Genomic DNA, 22,268 nt, shown 5'->3' on the forward strand with positions numbered 1-22,268 from the left:
AATGTTAAAAGCCTTTTTAAAAGAACGTAGATTACAGCTATGCACATGGACCGCAAGTGAACTACACAAGAATCATATTCTCTCCACCTGTGGAAGAAGATAGTGGAGAAACTCATAGTCATCACTCAGAACAAGGTGAAAGGCTAACTGTGAGAGAACATAAATTACTCATATGCAAATTCCAGTTTATACTGAATGAAAGCAAGCCTGTAAGAACAATGCAACCTTGAGTTTATCTCACCTGAATTAAAAAATCATCTCAGGAGTAGATCCTATGCATTAAGCACTAAGGATCAAAGACTGGATCAATTGTGGAATGACATCAAAGACATGGTAAATAAAGAAAGCATGGTTATTAAAAACACAGGGAAGGAAAGAGGAAAATGACTGTCAGGAGAAACTCTGAAACTTGTTCTTCAGTGTAGAGAAACCAAAATAAAGACATGAAGAAATCAGAGAGCTGAAAAGATTTCAAAGAGAAGCTCAAGAAGACAAAGCAAAGTATTATTTAGAAATGTACAAAGAGCAGGCATTAGATAACCAAATAGGAGTAACACACTCAGCATTTCATAAGCTGAAAGAACTGGAAAACCAATTCAAGCCTTGTGTTGTAATACTGAAGGATTTTATGGACAAAATCTTGAATGACAGAAAACATCAAGAGAAGAGGAAAGGAATAAACAGTTACTGTACAAAAAAAGGATCAACACTGAAACATTTCAGTAGCATATGATAAAGAACCAACGGTAAAAAAAGAACAAGTTCAGGCTGCACTGAAGGCAAAAAATAAGGCCCCAAGAACTGATGGAATATTAGTTGATAAAGGTCAAGAGAGCTCTGGTGGTTTAGTGGCAAGAAGCTGCACTGCATTCTCAAAGACACATGGTTCAAGGCCACCAGCTGCTGTGCAGGAGAAGGATGGGCAGTCTTTTTCCATGCAATTAATCACCTTGAAAACCTGTTGGAGGGTCAGCTGTGGGTCAATCCTGACTTGACGGTACACAACAGTAACAGAGCCTTGGGTGTGCTCTTTGGTCTATACCAAGAAATGTGGAGACAGCTACTTGGCTTATTGACTGGAAAAGAGCCATATTTGTTCTCCTCCCAAAAACTGATGATCCAACAGAGTGTGGTCATTCTTGAACACAAGTACAATCTTGCTGAAAATTAAAAAAATAAACTGTAATGGTACATTGACAGGGAACTGCGAGACGTTCCAGAGGGTTATTATTTCATAAAGAGGGTTAACAGATGTCAAATGGATCTTGGCTAAAAGCAGAGAAGGATGTTTTGACTATATGGATCATAATAAATTATCAGTAACATTGAGCAGAATGGGAATTCCAGAACACTTCATTGTGCTCATGTGAAACCTGTATAAATGAAGAAGCAGTCTTTCAAACAGTACAAGGGAACGGCATACTTTCAAATCTGGAAAGCTGTGGCAGGGTTGTATAATTTCTCCATACTTTGTATGTTGAGCAAATCATTGAGAAAACTGGATTCTATGAAGAAGAATGTGCTATGTGGATCAGAGGAAGACTCACCCACAATCTGCGTTATGCAGACAACATTCCTTGTGAAAATAAAGAAGATTTGAAGCACTTGACTGAAGAACGTCAAAGATGACAGCTTTCAGTATTATATCTCAGTATTAAGATCAAAGATGACAGCTTTCAGTATTATATCTCAGTATTAAGAAAACAAATCTTCCCCACTGGACTGATGAGCAACATCATGAGAGGTGGAGAAAAGATTGAAGTTGTCTACAATTTCATTTTACTTGAATTCACAATCAACATCTATGAAAGCAGCAGTCAGGAAATCAGATGTGTTGCTTTGGGCATATGGGCAAGGACCTTTTTAAAGTGCTAAAAAGCAAGAATATCAGTTTAAAGACTGAAGTGCCTAATGCAAGCCATGATATTTTCAGTTACTTCATATGTATCTGAAATTTGGACAGTGAGTAAGGATGACAGAAAGAGAACTGATACCTTTTAATTGTGATGTTGGAGAAGAAGATTGAATATTCCAAAAGAACAAACAAACCTGTCTTTGAGAAAGTACAACTGGAGTCCTCCTTAGAGATGGTAGAACATTGTCTCACATATTTTGGGCATGTCACCAGCAGATATAAGTCTTTGGTAAAAGATGTCATGATAGCAAAAGTTAAGACAGTGAAAGAGAGGAAGACCCTTGACAAGAATTGTCATAATAACTGCACCTGTGAGCTTGAGCATGTCCGAGATCTTGAGGATGGCACAGGTAGGGCAGAGTTTTGATCTGTAGTTGATGGGGCCACTGTGAGTTTTAGTCAATACGATGGCATCTAACAATGCCAGCTATTCAGCATCTTCTATTGTGTTTCCTTTCAGAGCAGTTAGCAGTGGTAGCTGGCCATCATCTAGTTTTTGGTGTTGGGGTTGTAAAAGTTGAAGTGAGAGTGGTCCCTTCGTACTTTGAACTGTTTCCATGCATCTTTGGAGTTTTTCTTTGCAACTCTTTTGTTCTAGACTGAGAAAAATCTGTATGTGGCACCTTAAATGCCTGTTTACAAGGTTTTAACATGCTAGTTCTGCTTACCAAAGCAGGATGTAAAGCAGTATCTTTGTGTACTATGATTATGATTGACTTTCATTTGCAGTTGACTTTGCTGTTCCTGAAACTATGAGACTTGAGCTTGTTTATGATGACCAAATAGATTTCACTTTCCCCCCGTTTGCTATATACATAGATGCATTTATAACATATATAGGTAAACATGTAAGAATATCATCTACCAAATCGAGGTATTGCCATTGATGGTGTTCCTTTCACCTGCTTCTGTTGGTCTGCCTGCCTTCCTGTGTATTCATTTATAGACAGGTGCTTGCTGTTACTGTTAATGGAGGATTATGTATGTAATACTATTACCTTTGTTATCTGTAACTCTTATGTGAAAAAAAATTTAGATAAAAGCTAAACAGCATAATTAAATCAAAGATGGTGTTTTAGGTTGAATAATGCTTCCCCGTCCACTGGTATTCCTCATTCTTGGAATCTGTAAATATGTTGCCTTATGTGATAAAGGACTTTTTTGGTGTGCTTAAATTGAAGATCTGTGATTATTTTAGGTTATCCAGGTAAATGTGATATAATTACTAAGGGAGGTAGACGTTCAAGGAAGGCAAAGTGATAAAAAGCAGAAATTGGAATAAATGTGGCCACATAAGTCAAGTAAAGCTGACCCGCAGAATCAGCAAGAGATAAGGATCAGATTCTTTCCTGGGATCTGTAGAAAAAAACAGCTCTGCTAATTCTAGTTTAAGCTGTAGAAAGCTAATAAAGCTACTGTACTTCATATTATGTACATTAGTGTGACCTAGACACAGTGAGAATGGTATTGCATTCATGTTAAGACAAATTTTAACTTCTATCCTGAAGTACAGTGTTGTGAGTGAAAGGATATTATCCATACACATACAAGGAAGACCGGTTAATACTATTATTAAAATCTGTGCTTCTAGAGCTAAAGCTAAAGAGGTGGAAATTGAAGTTTTTAATAAATTTTGAAGTCCAAAATTGACCAAACTTGCAATCAAGATGTATTGATGATAATTAATGATTAGAATACAGAAGTTGGAAACAATGACAAAGGAAGGGTAGGTGGAAAGTCTGGACTTGGTGACAGAAATGAGGCTGGAAAGAGAATGATTGTATTTTGTACATTCAATGATTTATTCTTTACAAATACCTTTTTTTAAAAGAACAGCACAAAATCAGTGATTTTACACCTGAGCCTCACCATATGGACTGCGTAAGAATCAGATTGTCTACATTTGTTGAAGAAATTCCTTGGAGAAGCTCAATATTAGCAGTTGAAATTAGACCAGGTACTAACTGTGGAACAAGCCATCATTTAGACATGTGCAGGTTCAAATTGAAGCTGAAGAAAACTACAGGTCCACAAAGTACTATGTCTATTTGTGCTTTATTAAGTATGCAAAGACATTTGACTGCATGGGTCGTAACAAATTATGAATAACGTTTAGAAGAATGGGAGTTATAGAACACTTGATTGTGCTTGTGCAAAACCTATACCTAGACCAAGAAATTCTTGTGCAAACAGAACAAAAATTACTGCAGGGTTTAGAATTAGGAAAGGTGTGTGTCTGGATTGTATCCTTTCTTCATTTCTTTTTAATCTGTATGCTGAGCAAATTATTTGAGAAGCTGGACTCTAGGAAGAAAAATGTAGAGGAAGACTCATCAAAAACCTTTGTTACATGGATAACACCACCTTTCCTCCTGAAAATGAGGAGGACTTGAAGCACTTGCTGCAGAAGGTTAAGTACTGTAGCCTTCAATATGGATTGCATTGCAACACCAAGAAAACAAAATTCCTTACCATTGCACCCATAGACAACATCATGATGGACAGAGAGAAAAGATTGAGACTCTTAACAATTTCATCTCATGTGGACCCACAGTCAGTACACTTGGTATCAGCAGTCAGGAGAGAAATTGCAGTGGCAAAGTCTGCAGTCAGGAACCTCTCCAAATTATTGAGGAGTAATGATGTTAGTTTGAGGACAAAGGTGCACCATATTCAAGCCATGGTCTTTTCAGTCTCTTCATTTGAGAGCTGGATAATGACTAAGGATACCTTTGAAATATGGTTTTGGGGAAGAGTGCTGAAGATCCCAGGAACTGCTAAATGAACAAAACAGATATGTCTTGGAGAAGGGGCAGCCAGAGTGCTCCATGGAGGCAGAGATGATGAAGCTTCGTATTACATACATGTTGCTAGGTATGTTGCTAGGAGAGGTTATTCCTTGGAGAGGGGTATCATGCTTGGAAAGGTGAAAGGCAACAAAGGAGAGGAAGACCCTCAATCAAGTAGATTGACACAGTCACTGCTGCAATGGGTTTGAGTGTGTCAGATTGTGAGGATGGCACGGGATAGGACAGTGTTCAGATCGGTTGTTTATAGGGCCGACTCAACAGCACCTAGCAACAACAACAACAACAACAGTAGGCTCCTAGTCTTTGGAGAGTAGAAACTTTGTCTTCCTTTGTTTCAGTCATAGGGCCTAACATACCCTAAAGTACTGGTTACTTAAAAATTTGTTCTGTAATGTTGGAAAATTTAACAACTGAAAATTACTTTTATCATTAGATTCTTAATTGATAATTGTGATTATAGATGTTTTAGAAAGCTAAAGACTTTAGTAGCACTTTTCAAACTCAAGTTTCCATTTTTCTCTTAAAGTATATCTAGTTTTAGGATATGTAGACTAAAATATTTGGGTATAGGTCCTTTACTTTTTAAGAGAGAGAGAGTGTGTGTGAGAGAGTGTTTGTGTGTGTGTGTTTTATTTTTTTTTTTCCCGGAGAAGGATAGGCAGCCTTCTCCCGTGCAATTTACTGTCTCTAAAAGCCCGCTGGAGAGTTGACCTGTAGGTCAGTTCCAACTCGACAGAGAGAGAGAGAGAGAGTGTGTGTGTGTGTGTGTGTGTGTGTGTGTGTATATGTATAATATATATTTTTATGTATATTTTATTCTTAATCTTTGCTTTGCTTTAATACAGGTAGATGCTTCGTTATCTTTTCTGGATGGTTTTGTGGCCGAAGGACTCAGTCAAGGGGCTGCACCTTACAAACCTCATCACCAACGCCAGGAGGAAAAGCTTTCTCAGGAAAAGGGTAATTTTTTCCCATTTAATGTAATATGTGTGTGTGTGTGTTTAACACGTTTGGCAATTAACAGTTTTCATTTAGATAATTTAATGACATCAATTATACTAATCATATTTTGCAGCCATCACCAGTATGAAAATGTAATCATGATTTATCGTAAACTAGATTGTGATGACATAATTTTTTGTGTAATTGGTATTATAATCACATAAATAAACAACTGAGGATAATAATTTTAAAAATCTTTTCAATTTAAGTCTTTAAAAAAATATGTTTGTGATTTGTTTGCCCTGCCTGCATTTTTAGATACCTAGGGGCAATAAAGTTAGAAACAGGAGTGGCATCAACTTCCTAAACAACATGCCTCCGGAAACTCTATGAACTTTGGTAAATGTCAGTAGTTATAGAAAGGCTTCAGGCCTTTTGTTCATAGGGTCACTATGAGTCATGCTCGACTTGAAGGGAATCAACAACAACAACAAGAAGGGAATAAAAAGTTAATTTAGAGGTTTTCTAAAGTCACAAGTATGGACACACCAGATAGATAAATACATATATACCAGAGCTATGATTAAAGTCATACTGAGATTTTGAAAGAATTTGAAGATGGTATTATATTGGTCATTGTTGTGAAGGACCGGAACGTTTTAGAAGAAATCATGGTTGCTAGTGAGTTTCATTTCTTACATATGTTTAGATCCTATCCTCAATAAAATACCTGGTCAGTGAAGTTAAAAACAATGAAGCTAAGAAAGGGAAAAATAACTACATCTAAGAAATGTAGTCTGTCAGAAAGAGATTGTTAGCATGAATTTGACAACGGGTAGATTATTGAGATATTGACAAATATGAATATAAATAAAGGGAGACTAGTAAATACACCTCTGCCTCACCTCTGCTCTATCTTTAGGGGAGCTCTGGTGCCCTAGTAGTAAAGAAGCTGCATCGCAGCTTCAAAGATTGGCAGCAGTGGCATAGTCTATAAGCAGTTGTGCTGATAGCCTAAAGGCAGCACCTCTCTAGTGTTCCAGATCCACCAGTGGCTCTGAGGGAGGAAGATGGGCAGTCTCCTTCTGTACACTTTACAGCCATGTGATAGCAGAGGAATAGTGTCCTAGAGAGTGCCCCAACGTGAGGCCCTCAGGTGGAAAGTCACTCAGAATATGATGAGGGTAGAACTGCCACCTCAGAGTAGCGTCTGGTTTAACGATGTAGGCAGAATAAACCTTTCAGCCAGTGAAGAACCTTCCTTTACTGGTGTGGCACATCTCAAAATGAGAAGAGGTTGCATACATTCATTCAGTGAAAAAGAAGACCCCTCAATGAGATGGACTGACACATGACAGCTCAGCAGAGAATGTGATCGTGACACCGGATCAAGTAGAGTTTTATTCCATTGTACATAGGTTACTATGAGTTGGAAGCATCTAACCACCGTAACTAGACAATAATCTCTTTAGGAGGTCAGACTGTATTGTAATACAGTTAAATGTTAAAAGGTTTTCTCTCTTTCTGGGTTGTACAAATGGTTAATGTGCTAACTAGAAGTTGATATTTGGAGTCCAACCAGCAGCAGCTTGGTAAAAAAAAGATCTGATACACGTCTGAAAAATCAGCTCTTGAAAACCCTGTGTGTCCCAGTTCTACTAAGATGCAGGTGGATCTCCATGAGTCAAAATCAACTCCATGACAACCAGTTTCTATTTTTCTGTGGTACAACAAAACGTTGATCTTAAAATGAGACCAAAAATGTTATGAATGCTCATGATCAGTTTGATGCTATCTTTTTATAGATAGAAACATTAGATTTATTAAGACTTCTGATACGTTATTTAACACAGGCATACTAATAACATGGAAACTTCAGTTTTCTCTCAAAGAGCAATCAGTTTCCTTATTTTCTTATATGATATATAGTAAAGAAAAAGGGAGCACCTGTGGCCTAGTGGCAAGAAGCTGCACTGCAATCTTGTAGGTACATATGGTTCAAATCCTCCAGCAGCTCCATGAGACAATGATGGGCACTCTCATCCCATGCAGTTAACTGTCTTTGAAAACCCACCGGACAGTCAGCTCTGGGTCGGTTCTGACTCGACAGTACACAACAAGAAGTAAAGAAAAACAAAGTAAAATTGTGGTAAGAAGTGGCACTGAAATCCCGAGGGTACGTGGTTCGAGGCCACCAGCTGCTCCTCGGAAGAAGGATGGGCAATCTCCTCCCGTGAGATAACTGCCTCTGAAAACCCGCTGGAAGTTTGGCTGTGGGTCAGTTCAGACTCTGTGGTACCCAGCAATGTCAACAACAACAGTCTATAACTTGAGCTATTTACTATTGTGATTGTTACTGGAAATGTTAATGCAGAGACTGCATGGCTACAGCCAAGACCCAAACCCAAACCCTAATGCCTTGCAGTTGATTTTGACCCTCCATCAGGTTTCCAAGGCTGTAGGCTTTCCCCCCACACTAGTTTCTTTACAAAATTTTAATACAAATTCAAACAAATTCTTTCCATTTCCCTCACCACCCCCCCATCAAATTGTACAACCCAATGATTAATCCCCTCTTCCCCCTGTACATCCACATCCCTCTGCTTCCAGCCTCTCTCACCCTTCCTGGATCCTTATACTCATTCTACAATAATGGTTTTATATAATGTTTATTCTTGTGGGACTAAGTTCATTCCGCATAATGCTCTCCAGTCCCTCCCAAGTTAGGTAATAATTTACAGTTATTGCTCCTGCATGCTGCATAGTATTCCACTGTGTGAATGTACCATAATTTCTCAATTCATTCATTTGTGGTTGGACATTTGGGCTGTTTCCATGTGCTGCTATGAACATTGGTGTACAAATCTCAGTCTATACCTCAGTTCTCATATTCTCAGGGTATATTCCAAGTAGTAGAATAGCTGGGTCATATGGAATTTCTATGTTCAGCTTTATGAGGAAGTGCCAAATTGCTTTCCAGAATGGGTGCACCATTTTACAACCCCACAACAATGTATAAGATTTCCTTTCTCACCACATCCTCTCCAATGTCTATTACTTGCTGCCCTGTTAAACTTTGCCACAGTTACTGGAGTGAGATGATACTTGATTGTGGTTTTGATTTGCCTCTCTCTTATTGTCAGTGTTTTGAAACACTTCTTCACGTGTCTTTTTGCCATTCGAATATCTTCCTCTGTGAAAATTCTGTGTCTTTTGCCCAAGGCTGTAGCTTTTAACAGAATCACACTACTACTCCTTTCTCCCATAGAGCAGCTGGCGAATGAAAACTGCTGACCTTTCAGCTTGTAACACACTGCCACCGGAAGGTATTAAAGGAAGGTCAGCAGTGTGTAAAAGGCTAAATGAGATTGAGAAAATTGAATGAGGGAATATTCTAGCTGAAAAAAGCCTTAGACAAATGGTTCCCAAACTTGATTATAAATAGGAAAGCTTTTAAAAATCATGCCCCCTTTTTGCTCCTTTTTTGTAGTCCAGACCTATCACCTTAATGATGAAGAAATCAATGTTTAATATACCTAGTTAACAGCTGATTTATATTATGAACTCTTTTCTCCAATTTATTTTTACTACATACCGATTTCTGTATTATTCCTTCAACCAACAAACAAGCATTTAATTTATACTCTGGATTCAGTACAGTATCCTTTGGAGGGAATATATAGTGGAATATATTTGTTGAGAGTATAGCTCTGGAGCCAGTGATTTTTTTCTCCCCCTCCTCCCCTTTTTTTAACTGGATAGAACAGTGCTTTACTCACACAGACAGGGAAAAGCCAGCTTCAGTGGTTGACATCAATCCTCCGTGGCCAATAACTGTCACCTCGAACCAATATAGAGCTGGTGGTCTGCACACACCTTTCTTCTGTGTTGCATTTGAAAGACCATATTCCCTCCTTGCATATAACAGACATAGAAACAGACACTCTAAGGTGAGCCAGGAGCCATGTGGCATACACTCATGAACAGAATAAGAATAGTTCACTCTGTGTACAAAAGAGGAAGAAGATAGATGAATTTGGAACAAAAAGTAGTTTGCTTCTGAGCCTCCACTATCAGGGAACATTCTGATTAGGTCCGAATGAGAGTCCTAGGGCCGTGATGGACTGCCCTCCTGACAGGATCTTCCATCAGAGTTTACTTATTCTTGGTCCTCATTTCCTTATATACTTTTTCTGTTGGATTCTCTCCTTCCTGTCTCATTCCATTTACATGGCAGACTTTTTGAGATTGTTTCATAGACCTTAGTTGTTCTGTAACTTTTCTTTTTTCCTGATTGCCATCCCTGCCCCCCACCATTTGCGCTTTTGCATGGACAGTTTCTGTTGACCTGTCTTCACATTCCCTGATCCTGTCCTCTGGTTCATCCCCAGTAGGTCAATCTAACAAAGTCATTTTTAAAGTCATACTTACTTTTAAATTCTAACATTCTCATTCCAGTATTTCTCATGGTTGAGTTTTGGTGAGGTTTTTTTTTTATAGAGCTTTTTTTTTCTGTTTGGAAAAGTATCTGATCTCTGTATGCATGCTTTCCATCCTTTCCAGTATCACCACTTTTATCAGGAATAAAATGTTAAACTTCATGATAATCCCATTATCTGCATTCTGTACGAATCCATTATACCATTTCACCTCATGTAGGGTGCTTTGGCAGGGCAGCTCACAGGAAGCTGTGCTGCTAAACCCAGAGGTGGCAGCTTTCTGGTACTTTGAACTCCCAGTGACTCCAGAGGAGAAAGTCTCCTCTTACACGATTTACAGCTTTGTAAACCCAATGGAAGCTCAGTTTATGACTTAAAAGGCAATGAAAAGATAAAGATGACGATGATTCCTCCCTATGACTGTGGGTCACATTTTCTCACTTTTCCATATGTCTTGTTTGTTTTAATTGTATGCTGAAATATTTGTACGAAAAAAAACATGAGAGCCTGACATGAATGGTACTCATGTCCAGAAAGGGATCCTCCCTTTTTTCTGTCAGGTTGTTAGAGTGGGTGACTTGATCAGTCTTATTTGTAGTTGAGCTAGATATGGTTTCAGTTGCAGATTTATTTTTATTGAGTTTACTATTATCTTCAAATGTTTTAAAGATAAGAACTTTTTCTTTTAGATATAAACCACTCTAATTTCAGGTTCTCTACCACTTCTCTTCTTTGATAATAGTTACAAAAGCTTACATTTATGTTATAGAAGACACTTTTTATAATATCCTTTGTATTATAATCTAGACGTCCCAGATGTGCCAGTAAGATCAGGCTCATCTGCGTTTGGATGAGGATCTCTGGTGGTGTAGTCTGTGGGGGGTTGTGTTTCTAACTCACAGGTGGCACCTCTAGTGGTTTGAATCTATCTATCCGTGCCTCTGCAGGAGAAAGGTGGGCTGTCTCCTGTGTGATTCACAGCCTCTGAAAAACCAAGCTGCGAATCTGTCTTGGCAGCCATGAATTTTGACTCTTTTTTTTGAGCAAATTAAAAAATGAAGTAGTGTCCTAAACAAAATAAAAAGTGATTCTTCTCACTCATTAAAGAAATTCAGAAGTATGCAGCCTAAAGTTGATGACAACTTTATGATTATTTAAAAAATCCAGACTCCATTCTCTTCTTGTTGGCATCTTTGGTGTGTCATTTCATGTTCCAAATGGCTGCTTGCATCTGGCAGTCATGCTGGCGTCTGGAAAACAGGAAGGGGAAAGAGGGAAATGGAAGAAGTTTTCTAGTACGATTTCTCCCAGAAGTTGCTCACAAAACTTGTGCATGATTTCATTGACCAGAACTCAGTTAACACTGCAGAGAGCTCTAGAATTAGTTTGTTTCTGAGGATTGATTCTGTTACTTAGGAAGGGAGAATGGAAACTGAGGTAGACATCAGTTTCACTACAACATGAATTTTTCTGATTCTGATAGAATTTGAAGTGTACGGTTTCAAAGAAGTAAAAAAAAGTTTCTCATTAGGGCTCCATTAGTTCATACTCCAGAAAATTCCCTGAGAGTTTTTTAAGTGAAAATTTGGTCATCTTGTCATTCATAGCTCACTGAACATTTTTGAATGTGAGCAAGTTTTTCAATACACACAATCCATCAGGTCTCTTTCCTAATTTAACTTTCTCTTTTTACTTCTCATGAAGATGAAAAGACATATATGTTTGTTGTTGTTATGTGCCATCCAGTTACCTATGACCCATAGTGATCCTATCTATGTATAACAGCTATGAAGCCTGCCCTGTCCTGAGCCAGTCTCACTGATTCCGACACACCATTGCCCCAGTAACTGTGTCAGTATATGAAGGACAGCTTATATTCAGATACCTTGTAGTGTAAGATTATTTGTTGTTTACTGTAGATTCAGAACCAATCCATAGGTGACCCTCCTGTGGGTTTTCAGAGGCAGTTAATCGCACAGGGAGGCGATGTTCCTTCCTTCTCCCATGGAGCAGCTGGTGAATTCAAATCTCATGCCTTTGGTTTGGCTGCATAACTCCTTACCACTAGACCACCAGGCCTTCGTATTTACAGTAAATAAAAGAAGACTAAATACGAACTGTATGTACCTGTTGTAACTTATCTATTAATTGCACTTATATACTCTTAAGACAGGATCTTGTTTTTAACCCTATGATTCTTGTACTCTTAAAATTTGATTAGATCTTTTCCAGCTACCTCTAGTCTTAATTAACTTCTATGAGTTTTGTCTTACCAATCCTCTTATTTTTTGCTTTACTTTAAATGTGAACTTCTGTTTTGTTTTAAAATTATAGTTCTCAATTTTGAACCATATGGAATCTCCTTTTCTTCATCTGGTTTCACTGGACGACAGTCTCCTGCTGGCATTTCTCTTGGTTCAGATATATCTGGAAATAGTGCTGAGACTGGTCTGAAAGAGTAAGTTCCTTCCTTAATATGTATGCTTAAATAGCTTTTGGCATTTGCCTTCTGCTTTATATCATTATCATTGTTGTCACCCTTATTATTTGCTTATTTTAAGGTGAGTCTAAAGAGGGTATTTTTCAGTGGTCTTCCATTAATTTTCAGTGGACAAGCCACATTTGTGATGATGTATTTTAATGTAATGACTTAAAAAAAAAGTCAGAACAAATTTGTGACTGACTACAGCAAGCTTTCGGAAGCTATAAATTGCCCTAAAGAAGATTGCCCATCTTCCTCCTGAAGAGCCACCAGTAGATCTGAACCTCTTTAGAGATGCCACATTTGGGATAGCAGGCAGCTCCCTGTGAACTAAGTCATGTGTACAAACTTTGAGCATAGTAATAATATCATCCAGCATATCATTCTGTAGTCCTCCTCATCTATATTGTTCTTCTATTAATACTTAGAACTATTTCATGGGAATGTAGCCAGATTAGATAAAATGAGCATAAGGTAACTGCCTTCACCTAGGAAGCTATATACTTATCTTAAAATAACTAATAGCTTCTTTAATCTACCATGATAAGTGTCTTACATGGATCTACATTTTCATTCATTGAAGATAGATTTTGGTTTTGGAAGTAATATTCAGTACTTTTAAAAACAAATTAAATTTTTAAAATTATAGTTATGTAAAATGCCCAGTATATGGTAAGTGTTTAAAGGTAAGTGATACTATTAATAATTATTCTTAGTTGATAATTATCAATATTGCCATCATCATCATTACTGCTAGTCAGAACTTCTATTTTCCGAATAATATTAGTGATCAGTCTGAATAATTTTATTCAATATCCTAATGTGACAGGTAAGTAGGGAAGCTGTCTTTCTTGTCTCTGACAAACCTTATTTTATTACCTATTCTTTGCATTATTGTTGTTGAGTTCCATCAAGTCAGAACCAACCCATGGCTGACCCTCCAACAAGTTTTTAGAGGCAGTTGATCGCACAGGAGGAGATTGCCCATTTTCCTGTGGAAGAGCTGGTGGATTTGAACCATGTGCCTTTCGGATTGCAGTGCAGTTTCTTACCTGTAGGCCACTAGGGCTCCCAGAACCTTATTTTAAAGAAAATGTCAAAGGGTTTGATTAGGCAGTGTAATTAATTATATTATTCAGCTATCATTAGTGTTATAAAAATAAACTTTTCAATTAAAATACAATATGATTTATAAACTTTTACTCAAATAAAATGAAAAAAAGAAATCAAAACAACATATACCAAACTTTAGCAATGTTTTAAGTATTTTTCTTTTATGAATAATTTATCCCATCTTTCTCATTCTCCCCCCCAACCCTAATGTTAGTCCCATTTTACAACAATGGTACTATGCAATATAAGTCCTTTTGTAACTGAGATATTTCACTCAGCATAATGTCCCCCAGGGTCACTCATTTTGAACAATATTGCATGAGGTCCTTGTTTTTCAGTGCAGCATAGTATTCTATTGTGTGACAATACCCCAGCTTCTCTATCCATTCGTTTGTTGATGAGCACTTAGGTTGTTTCCAACTCCTTGCTATTGTGAACGAAGCCACAATGAACATGGGTGTGTATACATCTGCTTGGGTGGCGGGTATGGGGTATGGTTTCTTTGGGGCATGTTCCCAGTAGTGGAATTGCTGGGTCAAATGGTATTTCTATTTGCAACTTTTTAAGAAAGCGCCATACTGCCTTCCATAGTGGTTGCACCATTTTACACTTCCACTAAAAGTGAATAAAGGTTCTATTTTCTCCATAACCTCGCCAGCATATGTTGCTTTCTGTTCTGTTAAATTTTGCTATTCTGACTGGGGTGAGAGGATATCTCATAGTTGTTTTGTTTTGCATCTCTCTTAGAGCTAGGGATTTTGAACATTTCTTCATGTGTTTGCTGGCCATCTGAATGTCTTCTTTGGTGAAGTGTGAAGTATTTTATATTCATCCTTTTTAGTGTCAAATCTCCAATTGAGGTGATGAAGTATTTATTAGTATGACACAAACAGGTTATTAATAAGGTAGAATGATACACTGAACTAAATGATTTGCCCTCTCTTTCTTCTCTGTTTGACATGGACATTTTCTTTCCCAGGCTTTTAATTTTGGTATTCTTAGCATTGGGAGCAGATACGGTGACGGCACTGCTGTTTTAGTACTAAACTTGAGTATCTGGGGGCCTGGTTCCTACTCATTGTTATTCTGTGTACTAGAGAATTCCCAGCCCTGTGTCATCCTCACAATTACTATTAGATTTGAGCCCATTTTTTTTTCTTTTCCACCACTGTGTCACCCTAGCTCATTTACGGTCTTCCTTGTATGTGCTTGTAAATGATGTATATTCTGCGTGACTGTCCAGAAATGACATTTGGCAAAGCTGGGAGTTTACTTTTAAATTACACGTCTAATCCTTTGAAAGTTTCCTGGTCAGAGTGTACATCTGTGATTGAGAGGACTGACTGAAATCAGTAGAAAGATGCATAAAACCATGTATTATATGTCTTTCTTGTCATCAAGTTGGAGTCGACCCATAGCTGACCCTCCATTGGATTTCCAAGGTGGTAAATCACATAGACAGAGATTTCCTGGCTCCCTAGTTTTTTTTCCTAGTTTATGAAATAACAGGATTTTGCAGTTGTTGCTTACCTTTTAACTTAAAAATTTTAAAACTGATTTTTTATTCTAGGAATAACGGGAGAATGAAGGTGTTTGTAAGGGAGCACTTAGCAGTAAAATTCACTTTGTAAAAAAGGACCTTTAGGACATTCCTTTGGGTATTTTGTTTGTTTTGTTTTTATAAGGATGTTCATTTTTAACAGTAAGATTTTTCTTAAGCCACTTAAGTAGTTGATTTCATTAGTTCTTTACTTATGAAGCCCAATTACCTGGAGTTTTCAGCTTGTTTCTTGTTTACTGTAGAAAATCAGACACAAATAATACTCAATACAAATATTTCTGAATATCCCTTGTAGATTTATTTACCATCTTGTACAGAATTTTAAAATATTAATTTTGACCATGATGGAGGATTCTTAAAATGAACCAAGTGCCAAGGACACATAATTCTTATATAAAAACAATAGAATCAGTCTTTAGTTGTTTCATCCTGCACCATGGTTATATTAGTCACTCCAGAGTCACCACTATAACTTTTAGGAAAACACTGAGTTCAGATTCTAACTTAGCCCTGGATTTTTTTTGCCGATTAAAAACTTCGTCATAGGCTTCCTGGACTGGACATCTGACTCTTAATCATTATCTTAATTCTTCAATTTAGGTACTAAAAATTCCCAACTCTTAAGCTTTTCCCTGAAATCTTACTTTTCTACAGCAAAGCTCATTCCATTTTTAAAAAATGAAAATATGTTTGAATATTTGGGGGAAATGCAACTAGGAGTAACATAAAAAACTTATGATTGAAAGTAATTTTGTACATATTTTGTACATAGGCATTCATTTGCACAATGTTTTGCTTTCAAAAGCTTTTTCTGTAGCGCATTTGTATTTGTTTAATTCCGTCATTGAAAGATGATGGCTAAGAAACTTTAAAAGTAATTTCTGGTTTTTACTTCATGAGAATTTAAAAACAAAATCAGTGGGAGAAAAAAAAATCCTGATTTACAGTAGTTCTATTTTTGTACAGTCTTAGGGCAGTTAAGTGAAAATTAAATGGTTGGAATTTTGCTAAGTCTAGAGTTTCAGTGCTTCAAATCCTTTGGGTTTTGGGAAATAGGTGAGGTTTGTGTCACTATAAAATCTAAGAAATCTTGGTTTTGCTTCTGATATCTAGAATATAACATAGAAGTGGTTTCTAAAAGTCAGTGATATCTTTTGAAAAATGGATCAAGAAAATAGATTTAAAATGACTTGATTTTTTTAATAATCTCTTTAGGACAAACAGCTTGAAGCTGGATGGTGTCAAGAAATTGTGGGGGAAAGAGGGCTATCTTCCTAAGAAGGAAAATGCCATGGGTGATGAAGCTGAAGCTCAGTCTATTCCTCAAGAAAGTGTAATGGAGAATGTGGATCATACTGGAACAAAAAAGGATCAACCGCAAGCACTTACACAGCAATCCAAAGAGGAGAAAGAAAAGCAGCTACTAGCATCATCATTATTTGTTGGACTAGGATCAGAAAGTACAATCAGTTTGGTAAGTAGTTATATTCATCAAAATATCTGTACCCCGTTTTTAGAAGAAAACATTTTAAAACCTTTATAGAAGATTTCTATTAGAAATCTTGACTGTAATCTGTACATACAGGAGAAAGATGGGCAGTCTTCTCCTTTGAGATTTACAGACTCTGAAAACCTGCGGGAGGATCAGCTATGTGTCGACTTAGTGTACACACACACACACACATATCCCCCAATACCAATTATTCTATCATTTGTATTCATTGTCCAGCTCTCAGATGCATAGCATGTGATTGGAAAGACTATAGGCTGAAATCAGACAGACTTTAGTCTTTAAACGGAAATCGTTACTCCTGAATAATTTGGAGAGATCCTTAACTGCTGATTTTCCCAGTGCCATGCATCTTATTTCCTGACTGTTGGTACCAAGGTTGTTAATTGTGGATCCAAGTAAGATGACGTTGTTGACAGTTTCAATCTCCTCTCCATCCTTCATGATGCTGCCTATTGGTCCAGTGGTAAGAATCTTTGTCTTCTTGACATTGAGAGGCAATCCATAGTGAAGGCTGTATTCTTTGATCCTCTGCAACAAGTGCTTCAAGTCTTCCTCACTTTCAGCAAGCAAGGTTGTATCTGCATAATGCAGGTTATTGATGAGTCTCCCTGTGATCCTGATGCTACATTCCTCTTCAAAGAGCCCAGGTTCTTGAATAATTTGCTCAGCATACAGATTGAATAGGTATGGAGAGAGAATACAACCCTAATGCACCCCATTTCTAATTTTAAACCATACAGTGTTCCCTTGGTTTTGTTAGCACAGCAGCCTCCTGGTCTATGTATAGGTTTCACATGAACACAACAATTAAGTGCTCTGGAATTTCCATTCTTCTCAGTGTTAGTCACAGCTTGTTATAATCCACATAGTCAAATGCCTTTACATAGTCAATAAAGCTTAAATAGACATTCTTCTGGTATTCTTTACTTTCAGCCAGGGTCCATCTGACAGCAGCAATGATATCCTTGGTACCATGGCCTTTTCTAAATCCTTCTTGAACTTCTTGCAATTCTCTATTTCTATTCTCTTCTAGCTGTTTTTTGAATGATCTTCAACAGTATATGATACTGATATGTCTGTGGAAAAAAGTACTGCTAGAAATGCTATTTTTAATAGTGCCAAAAGGATTCAGTTTTAGTTATCAGATAACAGAGTGGTTATGTAAATTATATTCACTCAAAATATATTAAGCTGTTAAAATTTATCAATACTACATTGCAAAGTGAAAAAGCACATATTTTTAGCAACAAATTTTATTTACATCTTGCTTACAGTTTAAGAAGAAATGAAATTGTGACTAAAACAAATTAAGAAAGCCTTGTATCAGGGTGGTATCCTATCTCCATACCTATTCAGTTTATATGCTGAGCAAATTATTTGAGAAGCTGGACTCTAAGAAGAAGAATGTGCCATCAGGTTTGGAAGGAGACTCATCAGTAACCTGTGTTATGCAGATGTCACAACCTTGCTTGCTGAAAATGAGGAGGACTTGGAACATTTGCTGCAAAAGATCAGACATAGTAGCATCTCAACATCAAGAAAAAGAAATTTCACCACTGGACCTATATGCAACATCAAGATAGAAGGAGAAAACATTGAAACTTTCAACATCTTCTTACTTGGATCCACAGTCAATACACTTGGTATCAACAATCTGGAGATCAGGAGATGTATTGCACTGGGAAAGGCTGTAGTCAGGGACCTCTCCAAATTATTGAGGAGCCATGATGTTAGTTGGAGGACTAAAGTGTGCCTGTTTCAGACTGTGTTATTTTAAGTCATTTGCTCTACAGCTGAGAGCTGGACAGTGAATAAGGAAGACAAGAAAAATGGATTCTTTTGGCTTGTGTTGTTGGAGGAGAGTACTGAATATCTCTCATGGACTGCCAAAAGAACAGACAGATAGTATCTTAGAGAAGGTGAAGCCAGAGTGCTCCTTGGAGGCAAGCGTGGTAATGCTCTTCATCTCTCATACTTTGGACATGTGGCTAGGAGAGGTTAATCTTTGGAGAAGAACATCACGCTTGGAAAGGTGAAACGTCAGCGAAGGAGAGGAAGACCTTCAACCAGGTGGATTGACAAAAGAGAATGCAACAATAGGGCGGAGTGTGTCAGGTATTATTGAGATTGATACAGAATAAGACAGGTTCAGATCTGTTGTTTATGGGGTCAATATTTGTTGTACTCAGTGACACCAAAAAAAACTACGACCAAGTACATTATATTAAAATGATCACTGTATTTAGATATTAGTATGATTATTTTAAAAATTTTATATGATGATATTATTTTGATAATTGAAAAGTGAAAAATTGAGGTAGAAGGACAGGTGTTATTTTTGAACATTTGAGAATGTGTTTCGTGGACTGGTGAAGTTTAACCTTTGTAAGATTGTTGTTAGAGCTAAATGTTCTTCAGCTTGACATGTTTTCAGTTTTTAAATTATGCTCTTTTGGTAATATTTCCCTTTAACACTCTCAGCACTAGCCCAGATTGCATGGCATGCTAGAGTCCTTATCTATGCCTCTCTCTTTTCGAGATCCACTGGTCTTACTACCATTTCTGTTAGACTTGATGTGCTCATCTGAGAAAAAACACAGCTCATCCTAAAGATAATCTCTGTTCATTCAGTCAGTCACTGGCATCTACATGGAACCTGTCCATAGCTCCCCTGCCCCTGGGTTTTGGTGACTGTGAATTGCTCAAGAGGAGATTGACCATCTTTCTTCCTCAAATCTGTTGGTGGACTCCAACTGCCAGAGCTTTTGTTTTCTAACTAAATAAATGATGCAGATGTCGTCTTAGGGAGTCCTCATAGCTTAGTGCACTCTGTTGAACTGCTGCCTGAAAAGTCTGTGGTTCAACTCTTATCAACCCCTCTATTTGATGGGCATTTTCCTCCTGTAAAGAGTTACAGCTTTGAAAACCCAGGGGAGAGCTGCCATTAGTTGAACTAGCTCAGTGGCATTGGGCTTGGGTCTTTGGTTTGGAAGCCTTTTCAGGTTCTCAGTATACTTTTTCCTTCCTGCCTATCACTACAAAGTAATAAACTGTTTAAACAAAAAAGTATATTTTCTTTTGCTTTATGGAATCTTGATTTCTGTAATCTTTCTTATAATTCAGAAGGCGTCAAGCAGAAGCCAGAGTAGGAGAACAAATGGTTGTATAAAGTTAGCTTATACCTTTCCACTCCTCAACCCAACTTTTTCTGTCATTAGGGCAAAAAGGTAGGATTGAGACTGATTGAGACTGTACTCTGTCTTGTGCCTCTTTTTAGAATTAACATTTTCTATTTAAAAGCCTGCTAAGATTTGGGAAAAAAAAACCCAAAACCTCATAATGCTTTTTTTAAGAAGTCTTTAAGAACTGTAATAACATCTCTGATTATCAGAATTTTATTTTCTGCTTTGTTATCATAGATTCTTCAGTTGAAAATTTTTAAATGAAATTTCATGTTTCCTTTGGATTTGTTCTTTTTTCTTGAGACATAAGTTCAGTTATTTTTTTTTCTTCTAGTTCATTTGTTCTGGGTTTTTGCTAATTCATTTGTTTTAAATTCTAGTAGTTGTTTTTGGATTTTTTTTTAAACTTTCTCAATGTCTTTACTGAGTTTGTAATTTTGTTCCTTATTTTTACCTTATCTCCACTAGTTGTTATCTGTGAGTCTTTTGTATTTAGTACCATAGTCTGAAGGGTACCAATTCTTTGTTAGTCTTTGTATTAGTGAATAAGAGAGGAAACTTCTTCTTATTTATGTTTTGCTTTTGATCCGTTCTTCATAATTTTTTTTGTGTGTTTTACTGTTTTGTTTTTTGTTGAACCTTTCTTTTCATTCTGGTTTTTGTGATAAGAGTTTTTTTCTGGTTGGGTGCCCTGGTAGCACAGGGGCCAAGTTCAGGACCCACATCACATCTGTCTGCTTCTCTATAGGAGAAGATGTAACATTCTTCTTCTACAAAGACTACTCTGAGAGCCCCCTCGGTACCACTTTACGATACCCGACAAGGCCATTGAAGTCAGAATGAACACATCAGCAGTGGGCCTGGTATCTCTCTTAACAACCACTAGAGGGCACTTTTATCCTTAAGGTTTTTTCCTTACTGCTGATCGGTTTTGTGGGGTTTTTTTAACTATTTCAAATGACATTTGTCAACTGAGGGGAAACTATTATTCTACAAAATTTAAAGCAAATAAAACAAAACTGAATATATATAACAATATATGGAGAGTCTACATGGAAACTCATCTAATTTCTTTATCAGTTAATAAAATTTAAGTTGCACAAAACAATCTCAGCAGTTTTAAATAAAGTCTGAAACCTGAAACCTAGAAAATTGTCTGTTTCTGCTCAAGTTTCCAGATGATTGGTAAATACAAACTAATAGGATGTACTGAATATAGCGTCCCTCTTTATTTGCCAAATAAGTATTGGAATTATTCTTTCTTAGTGACAAGAAATGTTGATATAAGACAACAAAGCAGTGTTTCATTGTTGTTGTTATGTGCTATCGAATCACATGTGACTCATAGCGACCCTATGCACAGTACCTCTGACCCTGTCCTATCCTGAGCCAGGCTCACAGTCTCTGACACACCTGTTACCCCAGTTACTGTGTTAGTCCATCTCATCCCGGGTATTCCTCTTCAGCACTGTCCCTCCACCCTTCCAAGCATGATGTCCTTCTCCACAGGCTGGTCTCCTCTGGCAACATGTAAGTATGTGAGGTGAAGTTTCAAAATCCTTGCCTCCAGGGAGCAGCCTGGTTTCACCCTTTTTGCGTGACTGATGTCTAGAATTTCAGGCATGTGGGAGTAGGGGTTTAGCTGGTTGCAGATTCTGGAGTGAATTATGAGGTTCAGCTTTGCCATGAGGTTGGGGAATGGTTGTCATTTCCTCACAGGTATCCCTTCACAGTCTCTTCAGTGATGGCCCACTGTAGGTAGGGAGCTAACCATGTCCCACTGTCTTGCTGTCTGTCCTAAGTATTCTCTTCACCCTGCTGCCCTTGCTGTTTTCCTGGTCCTAGGGCCCTTCTAATCTTGAGATACAGTGAGAATTCCACAGAATTCTCTCACAACACCACAGCCTCCTTTTGCCCTCTTTAGGCTCCCCACGCCAGTCTGTGCCATCTTAAAAAAATCGTGCTCTAGCTTCCTCAGATTACATCCCTTCCTGTGTTCCTTGTTTCGGGTATTTCCCTGCCTTGTCCCAGAATGGCTATGGTGAGCAAGTGTCCCAAGGTCAGTGGACAGGTTTCCCCAGCTTTTGTTCCCTCTCTCTTCTGGCTTCACCCTGACTCACCAGCACCTAAGGTGTTACCCAGATTTCTGGGAACTTTGCTTGTTTTCACTTGCTCAGTCAACTTTTTGCTGAGGAGTAAGTAAAAGTGTGCTCTCCCAGTTTTAATATGCTATGGTTTTCTTTTTAATTAGTTCAAAATAACCTATCATTTCACTTAGAAGTCCTTTTTGAACTATTAATTTCTGTTTATT

At 37.6% G+C, this 22,268-nt stretch overlaps 1 protein-coding gene across 1 annotated transcript in view; it reads left to right on the plus strand.

Moving 5' to 3' along the window:
* AP4E1 (adaptor-related protein complex 4, epsilon 1 subunit) overlaps positions 1-22,268 on the plus strand; it is a 91,879-nt gene that overhangs the window by 61,212 nt on the left and 8,399 nt on the right. Inside the window, exons 15-17 of the mRNA XM_006895314.1 lie at positions 5,571-5,685; positions 12,441-12,564; positions 16,478-16,736. Of these exons, the coding sequence (XP_006895376.1) occupies positions 5,571-5,685; positions 12,441-12,564; positions 16,478-16,736 (498 nt within the window). The remainder of the gene's footprint in view (positions 1-5,570; positions 5,686-12,440; positions 12,565-16,477; positions 16,737-22,268) is intronic.

This window comes from Elephantulus edwardii, unplaced genomic scaffold (genome assembly GCF_000299155.1).
Source record: "Elephantulus edwardii isolate Elephantulus edwardi_28Jun2011 unplaced genomic scaffold, EleEdw1.0 scaffold00164, whole genome shotgun sequence".
In the NCBI taxonomy this organism is placed as follows: Eukaryota; Metazoa; Chordata; class Mammalia; order Macroscelidea; family Macroscelididae; genus Elephantulus; species Elephantulus edwardii.